Source organism: Puntigrus tetrazona, chromosome 6 (genome assembly GCF_018831695.1).
Source record: "Puntigrus tetrazona isolate hp1 chromosome 6, ASM1883169v1, whole genome shotgun sequence".
Classification (NCBI taxonomy): domain Eukaryota; kingdom Metazoa; phylum Chordata; class Actinopteri; order Cypriniformes; family Cyprinidae; genus Puntigrus; species Puntigrus tetrazona.
The window spans coordinates 24,191,947-24,210,247 of NC_056704.1; the positions used below are offsets into that span (position 1 = coordinate 24,191,947).

General features: G+C 35.0%; 1 protein-coding gene across 1 annotated transcript; it reads right to left on the bottom strand.

Moving 5' to 3' along the window:
* Positions 1–926: 926 nt before the first annotated feature.
* ppm1j (protein phosphatase, Mg2+/Mn2+ dependent, 1J) lies at positions 927–16,480 on the bottom strand. The gene is made up of 10 exons (XM_043242398.1): positions 15,945–16,480; positions 9,721–9,838; positions 6,290–6,616; positions 5,058–5,170; positions 4,177–4,261; positions 3,916–4,034; positions 3,742–3,805; positions 3,288–3,395; positions 2,999–3,150; positions 927–2,236 (listed from the first exon to the last, which is right to left on the bottom strand). Exons 1-10 carry the CDS (start codon positions 16,202–16,204, stop codon positions 2,089–2,091), a joined length of 1,494 nt encoding a protein of 497 aa, XP_043098333.1. The 5' UTR covers positions 16,205–16,480; the 3' UTR covers positions 927–2,088.
* Between the last annotated feature and the right edge of the window lie 1,821 nt (positions 16,481–18,301).

The following is an 18,301-nucleotide window of genomic DNA, read 5'->3' on the forward strand; positions in this document are numbered from 1 at the left end:
TCAGGATCTTAAAATCGAATAAATGAGCTTTGCGTTGAGGTATGGGTTGTTGGGACAGTGCGGTATTTGACAGATATGAGTATTCGAAAATCTGGCATACGAGGGTGCAAGAATAAAATAATAATGATAATAAATGAAGTGCAAATTGAGTTGACGAACATTCAGACAAGGACTAGACAGGCAGGATATTATGTTGTCTTTTTATGATCGTTTTTCATAAAAGCAAAGGGACGATGGTACGCATTTTCATTGCATGTATTTATTATTACTATTAAAATATTTATTGTCCAAATCAGTGTTATAGCAATTTAAATACACTGTTTTATAAGATTAATTGCAAGTTTTATAATGGTTTTACTTTTTAAATTCTGCACAAAAGTCCATAATAAGCTAAGATTTTTGTTTTATTTAGTTTTAATGAAATATTTTTATTCAGCAAGTATGCATTAGATTGACAAAGGTGACTTGTATGTTAAAAATGCTTTTAATTAATAATACTTATAGTTCAGTTCAGCCTCAGTTCCATCAAAGTAATAAATTATATATATATAAACAGTTATTTGAACTTTTAATAATGTTCACAATATTACCTTTTTTGACTGTAAAATATGCTTCATTAGTAAAATATGATTCACATGTACATTCTCATAATGTACATTTTACATATTTAGTGCTTAAGGGCACATATTACTATTTAAAGTGTACATACTAGTACCTAAATGGTATATAAGTACCATCTGGGTACCACCCCATTGACAGCTTTATTTGTATTCCATTTCTATTTTTTTTTCTGAGAGTATGACTGGTCACTATATTGAACAGCATATATGATAATATAAATAATTGCTTCTAAAAACAAGCTACTGTGCAATGCAATTGCATAGAATAGAGCATATTAATGTAGCGCAAAAATAACAACATAACCATTATAAAAAGGATAGATTTATTTAGAATTAGTCACATAATTTGCAAAGAGTAATCCTTTGACAATGAATCATCATTCGAAAGTCAGAAATCAATATATATTTACTATGTACTCCACAGACACAACACTGACATCAAATAAAGGATTTCAGGTACATTCAAGGTTTACAAAAAGACCAATGACTGACGAAACTAATTCCAGGTTTCTCAGTTTCAGGTTTTGATCTAAATGGTTGTTGGATTTGAGATTCTTCACTGACACGGTTTCAGACCAAATCAGGTTTTATCTACAGCAAAATAAACAGGCCATTCAGCTACGATGTTCAAATCTACAGCAGTTCAAGCAATCAGTTCGGTTGTGAATGAAAAGCCCGGCGATGTCAATGACTTGCGCTGTACTGGATGTTTTGGGTTATTTGTACATGGCTTATTGATAGGTCTAGGGAAAATGAGCCTAGTTCTACAGAACTATATTTTATACGAGTTCCAGAATATAGACGTTTGCATTGCTTCCATTTAAAAGGATGCCCGTTTGAACCCGAAACAGCTGAAATGAACAAAAACCTCAGCATTCGCAGGAAATGCCCATCGTTTTTTTTTTTGTCGTTGATTGCATCTTGCTATAGAAAACCTTATATTCAGTCGAAGGAAACATTCTTTGGAGACAGTCCGAGAACAGTTAAGAAATATAATAAGCAGTTGAATTACAGCTCAAATGGATTCTGCTACATATAAAGTGCTTCGGTTTTTATTTCTCTTGCCATCGGGGCTGATGTTTTAGCAGTATTGGCTTTTTCCTTATGCCACACCGAGATTGAGATTGAAACGACCCACCGATGTTAAAGAATACTCAAGGGATACGAGCCCTACCATCCCGTACTGACTTGCAGAGGTGCGTTCGACAAATCAGAAAGGAAACGGAGAGCGAGAGGAATGGCACTTGATGATGTCACCTCACACCTGACATGGGCTTGACGATATTCATGGAACGACGAGGAGGAGGAGGAGGAGGAGGAGGACAAGGGGAAGTTGCATGTAACGTCTCTCGTATCCGAGCCTTCTGACGGATTGAAAATGGATTTCTTGGATTTCCTAGCCCTTTCTCTGGGATGGAGCCAGGGACGTGTCCTGGTGTGCTTGTCCAGTGAAGGTGGACCGACCCGGTCATGTTTCTAACTCTGCCCCGGCCAATGGAATGACAAACACGGTGATGTCATCACCGGAGCCAAGTCTCTCATTGGGCAGCCGCCAGCCTCGCTCCTTCAGGACTCCGCGCGAGCGCATCAGGAGGTCTTGTGCTGCTGAAGTGTACCTTTTAAAAACATGAAACACGCCGTCAGCATTTGGACTTTAAAGTAAACGAAAAATAATCATGGAGGGCCTTGGTGATGACAAACTGTACACTGACATCTACTGGTCTAACTACTACAACACACCTGATTTTTTAGAATGCGATTAATCACAATTAGTCATTACGCAGCAGTAATAAACTAACATTAAAAAGTTTTTTTTTTTTTTTTTTTTAATTTATACTTTTATTCAGCAAGGATGCATTGATCAAAGGTGACAGTAAAGTCATAAGATTTATAATACATTTATAATACTATAAACACAAGATTCCTATTTCAAATAAATAAAACTTATGTATGTATATAGGCTTTATATTTAATTGTATTGCATCTTATTATATTTTAGAATTATTTTGTATTATATAATTATATTGTATCCAATGACATAAAATTATTTATAATATAAATATATAATAGAACTAATATATTTGAAAGAAATTTGCATGTTAGAATGATTTCTAAATGACTGAAAATTATGAAAATTAATCTAAAAAATTAATTAAAATGTTAAAATATTATAACAAAATATTCAATATTATTTTAAACTGCAATAATATTTCACTATATTACTGTATTTCTAATCAAATAAAAATAAGAGACAAAAAAAATCTACCAAACTGTATAGTGCTGTTGCATTATTATTCGCATTTAGAACATGTTCATGAATGTGTGCGAAAACCATTAACACGATCAGGTGAGTTATGATGGAAAAATCTCTCACTTACCTTAAGGGATCATTGGGCTCACGACCAGACAAGAAAGTCGTTACTGCGTCAGCAACATCTCTGTCAGTTGTAACGTCCCATAGTCCATCACTACCCATGATCAGTACATCATCAGCTCCGTGTTTGTGCTCAGAGATGTTGTACACTTTGACCTAGGCGTGAGATTTTATTATTTTGGTGCTGTAAAGCTTCATTTGAACTGTCTATTTCTCGACAACGAGCAGCTGAATGCCTATTTGAACGACTAAATAAATGGCCTCGCTTATAAATATCCAAAAAACATACTCACTTCTGGGCAGCAGGATAGGAAAGGTTTGATATGAATGTTGGAGTTGTACACTTTCAAATCATGATCCCCTAAACCACGCGTTACTCCAATAGTAGCCATGACTCGAGCCTAAGAGCACACAAACACACACACACACACACACACACACAGCTGGAGATTCATGTGCCATCAGTGCAAAAAGGCTATTTTATATTCATGCAAACTTTATCAAACGAGACATTATTCTGGCCTACAACCGGCAGAACATTTTAGCAATTCCCATTTGCAACACCTCACTACTCCTGCTTTGTAATAAATAGCTGTGAAAACCGTGTGGGAAAAAAAGCACCAGACACCTTTATTAGATTATATGTTAGGTCTGTAACAAATGCAACCACCATGCAGCTTTAAATAAAAATCCATTTACAGCACCTGGACCCTTTGAAGTTAAAAAGAAGCTAAATGATTAGTTTACCTTTTTCCCCTCCCCATAAATCAACGGGAACTTGAGATCGTCTTCGACAATTGTCTTATATGCCCTGAAATAATAACAGGTAATGATAATGAATGCAATAAAACCAAACGCTTCAACAAATATGTATATGTAAATAAAATTTGTTTTATAAAATTAAGGCTGCTTTAGAATTACCAGCCAGTCATTGTGTGGTCTCTAAAAAGCATCTTCTTGCCGAGTTCGTTGTGTTGGATACGTCTGGGGAATTCAATATGTGTAAACTCATTTCCAAGCAGCTCCGGTTTGAGGAAGCCCTAGACAAAAACAGCACAAATGCAATGGAATGGAATATCTAATAGAAACGGAGCAGACACTCAAAAATGAACGAGCAGGATTTAGAATGAAACTAGAAAGGGAATGGGAATTATATCAGGACAATAACACCAGATGATTCACCAGGTACTGTAGCCGCTGCCTTTCACTTTCTGGTGTGAACTCATTGGACATTGGGATGACCTCATTGTTTCGGACAATTATGGCTCTGTGGGAAAATAACATTGTGATTTTTTTGTGTGTGTTTCTAAGTAATCATATAAGACTCGATAGTGCTGTCAAACGATTAATCATGATTATTCGCATCCAAAATCCGTGTTTTTGTATATTTGTGTGGGTCAAATATTTTTTTAGGATATTAAGTAAAGATCATATTCATATGATAAACGTATTAAAACTTATTTTGTGATTAGTAATATGCATTCCTAAGAACCTTAATCGGACAGCTTGACTTTCTTTAGCATTTAGATTTTTTGTGCCCTCAGATTCCAGATATTCAAATCTTGGCCAAATACTGTCCTCTCCTAACAAATCAAAGCAGACAAAAACTTTGGATGCAATTAATCGTGATTAATCGTTTGTCAGCACTAATAGCATGTTATATGTACCGTTTCACACAGTTCTATTCTCATTTCTTGCTCAAATCCCCAGATTATCATTACGGTTAACTGTCACAGTAATTGAGTCATTTAGCCAACATCTTTGCGAAACTAATATGGAATGTACTGTCGGAATAACAGTAAAGCAGAAGATGCACTCATTAGAGATGTATTTATGTCATCAAGCAACAACTATTACCTTCATATTTCATTAGACAGATATTTCAGCATTTACTGAGGCAAATATAATACAGTGTTCTTTGTAACAAAAACACATCACACTTAATAAACACTTAAGATATACGAATTCAAAGTATACATTTATTTTGTATACTAAGCTTTTTAACTAAAATATAAAGACCTCTTATATTGCTAATGTAACATGTATCTTTTAAGTCCTCCTACCTGCTGTCTCCAGCATTTGCTACGTAGAGTTTCCCCAACAAGTGAATTGCAATCAAGGCACAACAGCCGCCAGAGATGCTGTAAGATTCCTTCTCCTTCTCTATTTTGTCGTCCTATGGAGTGGGACAAACAGACACACACTCAGTTTTCTCTTTTCATTGCTGACATCTACCCAACATTGTGCAAAATCTCAAAATGAGTTCCATGTTAAACGCCCAGTCTTTTAATATATGTGCCAACAAATAAAATAAATACATTAATATTGGTGCTGTCAAAGGATTATTCGGATCCAAAATAAAAGTTTTTCTTTACGTAATATATGTGTATATTTATTATGTATATACAAATGAAAACAAATGAATGTATATATTTAAGAGAAACATGTTATGTTTATATATATATATATATATATATATATATATATATATATATATATATATATATATATATATACACACACACATGTAAATATTTTTAAGATATATACTGTATGTGTATGTCTTTATATATAAATCTACACAGTACACACACAATATGATTAGTTGTGATTAATCGTTTGACAGCACTAATTAATATATCACTGTTTAACCTGACAAATATATACTTTTTTTTTTTTTAAATTGATCTTAAAATGTTACTTAAATGTCACAATAAAATATACAAATAATTTACAATAATATCTTTGAATTACATTTTTATAAACTTACAAAAAACCTAAGCATGCCTGAAAATTTACTAAATGTTCATTGGCTGGTCAAAAATGCAAATTGTCCTATAGCATTTTTAACTGAACGGACAAAGGGATAAAGAAAAATAGCTGGCATAATTATGCCTTAGATAATTACATTACACATTACACATTATGCTTTATAATTATGCACTTTAAATGCTGCATTAAAAATTATATACTAATTTATTGTTTGTTGCATCTAACAACATGACTTCATGAATTTCAATAAAAATAAATAATCTTTTTGTAATTTACATTTGTATTTTTTTTTTTAAATCTGTTGATCTTTTATTTTTATTTTTCCACTTAAAATTATATCAATTTGTTATTTTTTACATCTAACAGCATTTAAAATTAAATTAATTATTTCACATGGAAAATTGTTATTTAATTACATTTCTTTTTTTGAAGAAATTGTTCATTTCTTTATTTCATCTTGAATCGCTGCACCTAGTCCTCCATGAAAACATCCTCAGACTCTCTTATCTTTTGCAGTTCTCACCATGTCTCTGAAGGCGGTCTCTATGATCCCCATCACCAGGCTCTCCACGCTGATATCTTTCTCCATGTGGAACCGCGGCTCATCCAGAAGCCCATCCTGCTCTTCTCCATCTAGGCAAGCCCCTTTCTTTGCCTCAGCCTGGAAGGGGCTCCCGTTCTTAGCCAGACAGATAGGCGGAGGGTTGTTTTGATTTTCGAGAAGATGACACACGTCACAAAGTCGTTCAAGGATCATACGCTGGAGAAGTTTGGATGCCATGAGAGCAGCTCCAGAGCCGGCGTGTCCATCAAACACTCCCCAGAAGTGCATGGGAATGCCTGTGGTGTTCTGAAGGGATGTAAAAGAGGACAAGGTATGTCATGTCATATGATGTCATGTCTTTGTTCAAATAAACTGGGAACTTGTCCCAAGCGACTGGGTATATAAACATTTAATAATAATATAACAACAATAATTTCATTTAAAAAAATGTGTATGTAATTTAATATAATACACCCGACTGGAAAGTTTTGGACGGGCCTACCCGACTGATATTGGTTGTTAACATTTTATATTAACTGTATAAAAATGTAATATGAAATTTTATGATATTATATGAATTGTAATGTGTGTAAATAAAAAAAATACATAAAATTAATTTAAGCAAAATAAGTAAATGTCTATCTGGCAGCCTATCCCAGACTTGGGTATGTTATATAATGTATTTATTTAGTTATTTGTTTATTGGTAATAATTTATTTTACATACATATTTAATGCATAAAAATACATTATATATATTGTAATATAATATAAAGAAAAATATATGCACATATTCATATACACTTTTTTTATTTAGTCAGATTGCTTTTGAAAATATGTGTTTTATTTTTATGCTTTTCCAAGTTGCTTCATACTGTTATAGTTACAATTTATACCAGTAGGGGGCTAACTGGATCATGCTAACCAGCTGAACCTTGACCTCTTGCTTCACAGAGCAATGTTTTGAATGAACTACAATGTTTACTCTTTTTGGGAGCTTATATCAGTGGTTTACTCAGAGCTGAAAAAGGAGAAAAAAAAAAGACACTTTAATAGTTTTAATAATTTTGGATAAGCCAATCACGCTAGCAGATTAGTCTGGTACTTAGATCAGTTATACAATTTAGGAAATGTTCGACAAAAAGAAAAAAAGAAATAGACCAACAGACCTGTCAGTACCAAAAAGCATTGCAAGATGGCACAATAACATGTGAAGCCCACATGTAAAGCACAATAACATTGAAAACCACATGGGGGCATCTGGTCCCATTCCATAGCTTTTCTAGAAACACTCTCCAATCTCAATTTCCTGTCATTACCTGTTGACGAGATTATCTCAGAGAGCTTACACTCGCTCTGTCATGTCAGATCAACAGCCAGCTGGGAAGGCCTGTGGGAGCAGCAAATGTTTCTGGCTGCATCTCTGATTCTAAAGAGCAAGAGGTCTGAGTCAAGTGAATGTGTGGCCTTGCTATCCTTTTATCGGCCTGTTTGTCTGCATGCAGGCTCTTGCAGACAGGCAGCGCAGCAGATGATAGGATGATGTAATTGATTTAGAGAAGTTGAGAGGGGTATTAAGTGGGGGAGGGCAAAGTCACGTGATGCAGGCAGAAGCGGAGGGAAAAGAGGAGAGAGGTCAGTGTCCTGGTTAACAACCTCGCATGAGTAAACACTGCTGGAGATTACCAGTCCATTTCTGATTTGTTGGAAACTACCTACTGCGAATGAGATCTTGTTAATGAACTCTGCTGTTTCTCGTACGGATTAATTAGATTAAATAGAGAGCAAACGTCTTTACAACCGTAACGCAACATGATCATAAAACTCCCTGGCAACCATGCAGCATCATGCTCAGAAGACATTAGCAACACCCAAAATCTAGTCCTATACCTTTTACTGTCGACAAAACCAAATACAGATCAACCACTCCCTCATTTTTAAGATATCCTGCGTAATTTTACTAGTATACTTGAACTTATACTTGAACGTAAGTGAGAAAGGTCAAAGCGGTCTTGATTTAATTTTTTGGGGTGTATACATGCTCAACTGTTTCATCAAAAGTGTTTACTGCTAAATGGAATATCTCTCAGAATGGACTTGTAATATTGAAGTTTTATATTCTCAAACGGCAATATTACACGGTAACTAAAGTAACAAAAAAAACGCATAATAGGACCCTTTTAAGAAAAAGGAGTAAAAGGGAGGATTTCGTCCTCGCAAAACCAAAACCTCTAGACAGACACCACAATCCTCCTAGTTTAATTGTGAATGCAATATTATCTAAGAGGACGTTTTCCACTTTTGCGCTGGATTACATGTTATTATGGGTAAGACAGACGTAAGGGTCAGACTGCGGATGAGGATCAGAGAGATCAGTCTTATGCCCACGTACAAACACAAACACACTTCGAAGGTCATAATTTCAGGATTGGTGTAAACACTGCCTGGACCACATCACGTGACCAAAACTAACGCAGGAAAAAAAATTAAGTTTCACTTCAACATGTTGCTGAGACACAAAGGCTTTTTGAATGTCAGATTTCTTGTATTGGAAACCTCAGCTTCATTTGTATCATTCTAGATCTGCAATTATGCAATGAAGCACAAGATGCTGTTCTATATTTTGATTTAGTTTTAAACAACTGAGTTTCCCATGATGGCTATGAGCAGGGTACTGACCAATCAGCAACTAGAACCAGAACTATACAACCCATAAATGCACAAAACTCCAAACTGCAGTTCTATGAAAGCCTGTCTCTGGCATTTCTACTATTCCTCTTGCAATTGCGAGCAAATATCTCTTAATAAGTCTGATTTCTTTTCTCAGAACTGAGATATAAACTTGCAATTATAAAGTTATTATAAATTCCAATTCTGAGGGAAAAAGCATAATGCAATATATAATGCAATTCTAACTTCACAATTAGACTCTTGACTGCGAGAATAAAAGTCTGAATTGTCAGTGCGCTTGTTGAAAGCTATTTTACCTTCCATAATCGCCAAGGTTTTTGATTCAGAGTTGAACTTTGGTACATTTCAAGAACTAGTTCTGTAATGAAGTTTCAAAATTCTTTATTGGATTTTCTTTAAATTTAGATTAGGTTTTGAGCAACAGATGCCTGAGCTCAATGGGATCTCCAGGATCAGTGAGTTCAGTGCTCCGTCAGCATGCTAAATCTTTCATAATCTTACCTGGGACCAGTTTTTCCCAGTTCAATTCATCCACAACAGTTCCATTAAAAAGCAGATTAGGGATCTTTTTTTTAGATATTTTGGTGGATTCATAAATATCGATACCAAAAATTTAAGCGAGGATTCGCATTGCTATTGTTTTTAATAGAGTTTGGTGTCATGCAAACAACAGTCTACATCCTGAATTGGTCTTGTCAGGGTGTAGTGTGTACGGCTTACCCCACTGTCCTCCAGTAACATGGAGCTGCGCTGCTGCTTATTACTCATCTTCTTGATATAAAGAAGCTCACAGGAAGCCTGGTCTTCATTCAGCATGCTCTTCCCGGCATTTATCACCCTAAAAGAGATATCAAATCACTTAATCATTCATTAAAAAACAGTAATATTGTAAAATATGATTACAATTTAAAGTAACTATTTTCTATTTGAGTATAAAATGTAATTTAGTCTGTGATGGTAAAGCAAAATCTTCAGCATCATTACTCCAGTCTTCAGTGTCACATGATCCTGATATCAGTTTAATAAAATGCTAAAATAAGATTTCCATTCAAAAGCATCCATTATATTATCCATCAAATCTCCCGGTATATTAATATCGTTTTAAGTCACACAATATTCTTAGTAACTGTGGCGAAAACGATCAAAATCTCTTTATTAATTAAAATTCTGTAACTTTGTGTAAAAAGAGTTTTACTGCCTCTAGTGTTCATTCTCTTTTCCATTATTATTTTTTCTGAACTCTTTGGTAAATATGTAAAGTTCAAAAGAACAGCATTTATTTAAATATATTATTTTCCATTATACTTTAAAACAGAGTCCTTAAACGGTCTAAATGATGCTGCCGAATTGAGCTTTAAAATGTAAGGATTTCATTTACCGCTGAAAAGAGGGAAAAGAGTATCCCAGGATGACACAGTAATCTGACCCACCAGGCAGAGCTGGTATGGGCTAGTAAACCTGATCCATATATGAGGGCATAAAATGAGAGATTAATGGATTTTATACTGGAGTGTAAAAGAACAAAAGACGTCAGAGGGTTCGTGATCAGTGCAACGCAGCAATTCTGCACGGTATAGTCTCATAAAATGTAGTATAAACGGTGTATGTTCTGGAACGATGAGAAAACAATGTAAAGTTTGCTTCATCTGCTGCAAGCGTAAAAGAAATGGTTTCACATAAAGACCAAGTAATGTATTATGCAGTGAGCGACACAATGACCTTCGCTGTTTGCTGCAACCATGCGTCAAAAATAAACAGCTAAACAACTCCATTCTCATAGGGACACAAATACCGTTTCATATTTTAGAATATTTCTGTACGGTTCTATATTGTGTAATATTGTGTCTAATTGTATAACTATTGCTATTTGTTTATATATATAAAAATAATTGTCTATCTATTAGATCCAAAGCAAAAATATGCATTGGAAACGATTGAACAATAAACCCTTTTGTCCCCATTTGCGTTCAAATAAAAGAATAACTTTCAGATTTGAGAACACCTATTATGCAGCTAAATATCACTTCTAGTATGACGGCGGTCTAACATGAAGAGAAACATAAAGCCATTATTTCCCAAATCTGGATTATAAAAAGCCATTCTCTTCCTAATCTGCTGAGAGCAGTAAGATGCTTCAGGCTACAGTCATGACCTGACGAGGTATTTAGAAATGTTAGGGGTCTTTTCTTTAACAGTTTGTGACTATTATTCATTATTTCTTCTACAAATGGAACACTAAGCAGTTCAAAAGTCCAGACTGATTCTTTAAGCCCCGACAACAGGAAATAATCAGAAGCATTACCAGAAAGGAGTCCCTGTCTTTGGTATACAACAGTACTTGTTGACATATCATCTGAATTTTTAAATGTTTGGACAATATAGCCACAATAAGTAAACAACATTTTCCGTAAAGCTGCTTAGAAACACTGTGTATCGCAAAAAGCACAATACAAATGAATGTAAACCAAATAATGTTACATGGTTTCACATTTAGATTCAGCCGACAAAGTGCCACTACAAGCTCCTTTCAAAAGAGGAAGCGTCTCTTCGCAGCAAGTTCCTTCTTCTGAAGTCACTTTACTTCTGCCACATTAGGTTTCAAAACGGTACAATTTTCTTTAAATGAAAGTATCACTTAAAATGGAAAATTATGTTTTTCAAGAGAACCACAACCATATGTGTACTGTAAAGGAAGCAGAACTTAAGTCACTGTCTTCGGAGAATACAGAATAAAGCAGAGTGTTTAAAAGCACGTTTTTTATACCAGACAATAAAGTCACAACCAGCATTTCCTGTCTCGGGTGACTTTGGTTAACACAATGGTTTTCCTTCTTGAGAGCAGTCAGTATTTTTCGTGCTGAGTCTTCTGAAGGATCCACATTTAAAATATTATAAAGGTCATTTTTATGAACATGTTAATAGTTTGAAACCACCACAATCAACTAACTTTCTAACCGCATGTCAACAGATTTTCATTCATTTGCAACTGAATGTCTACTAACTCTCAGAGTAGACAGTTAGGCTAGGTTTAGTAAAATAAGCTGATATTTACCCGCAAAGTTTCTGGCTGTCAGTATGTTGTATTTCTGATGGTGGAACTGCAGGAAAAAGCATTTCTCTCCGTTGATGGCTATTCGATCGTAGTTGTGTGTTTAAAAAAAGCATTGCGGTTTTTTTGCTAGTGAATATATCCGAATTTTACTGAGTGATTCATTACACGGCGTTTAAAACAAACTGAAGCTAGTATTGTGTGTAATTACCAAATTAGAACAGTATTGTGTTTCACATCAACGATCTGACGCTCTCAGAAGAGTTTCCATAATGAAGTGCATCTTCAGGCTAGACTGTATAAACATAATGTCTTCATTTAACAACATTCAGATGTCAATTTTATCAGTCACATACACTGAGTTAGCATAATCTTTGACACACAGGAAGTGTGTGCTCAACAAATATCCTTCCTCATGCGGTAAAAGTAACCGTTAAGAGTGTTCTTAATCAAACCCAGTAATCATTATCTGCGTCTTTTAAAGGGAAAATTACTGTGTGCATTATATAACCGTGTTTAGTTTTATCTTCTCGTAGCTGTGAGCTCAGGGGAGGGATACAGCTTCAATATAACTCGAAAAACCTGATGAGCAATTCTTCACCTCCACCCACTATGTTTAAGAATAGAGAACAAATGAAATCCTTTTTATGGCACCCTGTATCTTGACTTGCGCCTGCTGACTTAGTCAGTTGTCAAGTAGATTAAGAAATCTAAAGGCAGAGAAACTAAAGTATATCCCATTGTTTGGATAATTCATATTGTTTGCATTGGCCCCTCCTTTAATAGCCTCGCAGAAATGTGTCACTTAAACCGTTAAGGTTAAACTGAAATGATTTCTGAATATCATTCTTTAATGCTAAAGTTCGTGTTCTATAAAGAGCGGTGTTAACGTGCTACTTAAAGCACTGTCTCTTAAGATAGCAAAACTGACACATGGAAGGAAACAAATCTAGATAAACATGGCAAGTCTCACTCACTAATTGGCGATTGAACGAGTAGTTTCAGCTCATCCCTACAGAAAACCAAACATTATAATTCACTTGCAGTCATACATTTATTGACAGGAATTCATGTATACTGGCGTGGGTGCTTGCTGCAGCATGAATCTGTGTAACTTTGCCAGAAACACCATGTAAAGCCAATCTCCTTGATCCACAGAGGATGACTCAGCAATATCTTATAGATAATAAGTGTGCGTGCGTGTGCGTGTGTGTGTGTGTGTGTGTGTGTGTGTGTGAAAGAGAGATTAAAAGTAAAAAAAACAGAAGCTGAATGAGCAATCTCAGGAGTCTAATTCTGCCATTAATCTAAAGTCTTGAAGAGTTTGTCAGAATTTAAAGGGACTCTTCGCTCTCATATTGTTACAAACCTTTTCGGGAACAGAAAAGGCTAAATTTTGAAAGATTGTGCCGGCTGCAATTATAATGAAACTTCAAAAAGAGTGCAAAAGCACTATGAGGATAGCATGAAAATGAGAGAATTAGATATTTGAAGGTATTCGCTGGAAACCTTATTTTGACTATTTTGGATTCAAAGAAGCAGCTGATTCAGTTTACGACACCATTTTGAATGATTAATTAATGAATCTAACTGATCTGACTCCCAGCCCCCAGATTCAGTGATCTAGTTAACAGCTCATCTCAGATTTTCAACAGACTTTAGCCAGGATAAAGTCATGTTTCAGTTTTGACTGGAATGAAAACGAGGGTGTGACTAATAGAAGTCCAGTGCATTTAATGCATTTTGTTATTTAACAACGTAATGACGATCATGTAAGGACTTGTCTTTTAGAAAAAAGCTTTCGGTAAACAAATACTCATAAGCTGTTTTGAGAGTTAAAATTACATGACCTGGGACCTTTATATACTGTAGTGCATGTCGTTATAAAAATTGCCTCATTTTCATCCATGTTCGTTTTAATAAGGCGCATAAACTGTTTGTCCATGACGATTGTATTTAGTCCGTCTTCAAAACGTAGCCCATCACAGAACATATACTGTATATACTTTTATGGTGCTTTTGCGTATTCTGTACAGCTTCAGTTCTCATTCAACTGGAATTGCTTGACAAAAATACAGTATTCTTGCATTCTTCTAGTTGTCCATCACATTAAAACTAAGTGATTCAGCTGACTGTTTCATGTGGACTTATACTTGCTACTCAAAATGATCATATCAGTATCAGTGTCTGCTGAATCCATTTGTTTGTTAGTGTGTGTGTGTGTGAGCACATGCTAAGGCGACCAGCTACAAAGTCTGTTTGTTTCGACGCTTAAGAGAATGCACTCGGTTTCAAATGCTGTCATCACATGGCCTCAAACAAAGTTCTCTTCTTGTACTGTAGTTAATAATAGATTAAATAACCAGAGGCTAAGAGGACTTATTTCAGTATCAGGGGCCTCTCTCAGTGTCTCTTCCTTCAGCTCCACACACTGGGCTCATAAAACGTCTGTGTTATATAAATATCACAATTTTTCCAAACAACCCAACATTATATTCATTAATTTGATGGTATGACTCAAAGATCGCATCATCATCCTGGCTTTAATCTTGGCCAGCGTTTGCAAGCACGGCCTTGATCTTCACTCAGCAGACCACGCCTGATGAAAGTCAAGGTTCTTATCCCTTTTGATTATGACTTTTCAGACTTAATACGAAAATCACATACACTGCAGTTTTCAAAAAACTTATCCACAGATAATGCAGTTGTAATTTTGCTAAATAGGTTTTTTTCACCCATTAATGATATTCACACTATTAAAAATGATGGGTTAAATACAACCCAGTGCTAGGTTAAATATGGACAAAACTGGGCTGTTTTTGAGCAAGCGGTTAGATTACCACCCCGAAAGTCGACTTAAACATTTAGCCCAAACGTTGAGTCAAAACAATCCAATTACTGGGTTTGTCCATATTTCACTCAGAACTGGGTGAGCATTTTTTAGCGGTATATTAACGTGTGACATTACTGTAATTTTTTTGCTCATGTCTTAAATAAATTGTACTATACCTAATCGTATATATTTAATATATTAATTAATATATTTATATCATGTTTATTACATAAAATATTCTAAAAATAAATCAACAATTATAAATACTAAAATATATTAAAATTAATTCGAAAACCCTGATAGTTTAGTTAACGCATAAATGCTTTATATTAATAAGCACAGGTACAGTTAACAGTCGCTTATTTTCAACACCATTTTGCTCGAATTATTTTATTTTCCCAACTAGGAAAGTTGTAAGACTTCAGATTTCCTTTTTTAATTGCAACCATAATAAGTGCACTTATCGTGACTATAATGCAGCAATACGGGGGCCTTAAGTGAGCCAATGCATCACTGGAACCCGAGACGATGCTCCCAGGTGTCTCCCTCTGATCTGACAACAGCCCTGAAGCCGAGCTTAACCTGAGTAATGCACAACCGCTAAAGAAATTCCCATTCAAGATTACTTTTAGGCCTGGGATTCAGGCATTTGCAGATTTTTTATTTTTTATTTTTTTACACCGTGTTCTTCTCTCAGCCGCTCAGGCAGTGGGAATGCAATGCACTGTGGTACGCCTTACTTCCTGTACTGTGGTAAAGATGCATTTAATCGGTGTCCTACGGATATAACCTGACATATGCAACATTTTTTTAATGTTTAAATGTAACGATTAGTTCAACAAACTGTAAGCTACGTCATCATTCCGGTGAAAACATTCCAACATTCCAGCCGACTCTGGAACGCTGGGAGGATGATGAGGATGAGGATGATGAGGATGAGCCATTGCCCTTGGTTTAGACGTGACATATAACCTTCCTGGGCAATGACGTCACTCCAGCCGTATCTTTTTTAACCCACAATCGATTTATAATGCGCGTCTTAGACAAAAACGCACGACTCACTCCGCGTATCCCGTTCGCCAGGGCAGCCTGCCGTCTCTCTTGAGCGCGATGACCGGTCTGGACGCGTGCTCGGTGGAGTACTGCAGCAGCTCCGGCGTCAGGTCCAGAAACTCGGGTCTGCTGTAGGGAAAGCGCGGCGGCAGCCCGTCCGTGCCGCCGTTCTGCGCGGATCCGTGCTGCTGCTGATGGTGGTGGTGGTGGCCGTGCGGGATGATTCCGCCCACCAGCGAGGACATGGCATTTTTAACTTTGCTTATCATCGCAATAAAATACGTGACATCTGCGGAGCGCGAGGAACGGTAATCTTTAACGATGCGACCCTACGCGAGCCGAGCGGCAAAAACAAAACGCACGAACGCGTAGAGTGGTTCAGTCGCGATGCAGGAAGCGATCGACCCCATGTGACGATTTGACAGAGAATGTTTTCCTCATCGAAAAAATCCTCTCCCTGCAGAGTGTGTATCATCACCCGAGAGGCTTATATCCGCCTATAGCACGGAAGATGAGAGTGCTGTATGTTATAGCACTCTCAGCCGACCAGCCAGTGAATGTACAGCGACCACTCACTTATACCACGACTTTCAGAGGAGCGACCATTTTACCAGGGTTTTCGTCTTTTCGATGCATTTTATAAAAATAATAATAATGTAATTATTAATAATAATATTTTGTATGTTTGTAATTTTTTTGTAATACACACACACATATACACACACACACATATATATATATATATATATATATATATATATATATATATATATATATATATATATATATATATATATATATTTTAATTTAATTTATTATTTAAATTTAATTTATTATTTAAATTTAATTAACATTAATTAAAACATTAATATATATAATATTAATAAATATTAACATTGTAATATTTATATAAATTTTTAATATTTACATTTATAATATTTTAATATTTATTAAAACATTAATAAAAATAAAACTGCTTTTATAAAAAGCATGCAAAATTATTTCTGTATATATATATATATATATATTTATATATATATATTTTTTTTTTTTTTTTTTTACATGTTTTTATTAATAATTTCATATTTATAATTTTTTATCAATGATGATTTAATGAAAATAATACAAATAAAATGTAAATTTTAAGATCAATTAATTTCAGGATGGAATCTGTCAAGGTTCTCTCAAGTGTTGTTACTTTTTAATATTTAATCTTTTGTGAATACTGTATTTATTTAAAATATCCTATATTATATTATATATATCCTATATTATATTATATTATATTATATAGAGTGTCTATGTTGTGGAGGTAACAGGCTATAAAAAAAATGTATATGATTATATGATATTTAATTTTTACTTTTGTAAGAGTCTGGATTCAAGATTTTAGATTGACAGACAAGATAGATAGATAGATAGATAGATAGATATGATGAAACCAGAGTAATCAATTAAATTTGTTTGGTTGTTTGTTTTTTTAGTGTACTGTGCCTTTTAAGACAAAATACATGATACATTCTCTTGAATATGGATAGCAAATGTGACACATTAACACATGTGCATCATTAAAACATCTTTGTAGAATCAAAGGTGTCTTTGACAAGCTCTCTGGGACTGCAGCGTTTCCAATGAGATGCCTTGAAAAAAAATGATGCACTAATAACTGTATTTCAAACCGCAATGGCTTTGTTTTCTCAGTGACACAGGCAGAGACAAGAGGAATATACAAAATCAAAGTTGCCTTCAGATGCTTGATATTCTCTCAGAACCCTGATGTGCTTCATCTGAAGGATTCTCTCTGCTCTTCTGTGTATTCTGAGACCATGAAGCGTCCATGACTGCTGTTTAATGTGACACTGGTAAACATTTCAAATACCATGTCTGATACTTTTATCGTGAAAGACTGTCAGGGTTTGCCACAATCGTTCTCTTTCTTTCAGAGGCTAAACCGAGCTATGTTATAAACCACAGATAGAAAGTAGACAAATAACTAAATAAACAAATACATAAATATTTTAGGTATATTGATAATAATAATAGCGTTATTTAAAAGTATGAGCATGGTGTTATTCTGATTAGTTATTCATTCTCTTTCCCTTTTTTGCTCTCTCTCAGGTTCTCTTAACATACAAAATGAAGCAGCCACTTGAAAACAATAATCTTTGAGTGTTATCATCAGTATCACCATTGCATTGATTGCCCATAAAAATAATTTACATTTAGTTGCCTAGCAGGCATCTTAATTTAGGCGGGCTATGCAGAGAGCAGCTCGAACCTCTTCACAGTCGTATCACATGCGCTTATATCTCTGTGTTCATTCATCATATCAGTTCTGGCTAAGTAAATGCTGCATAGGATGTGAA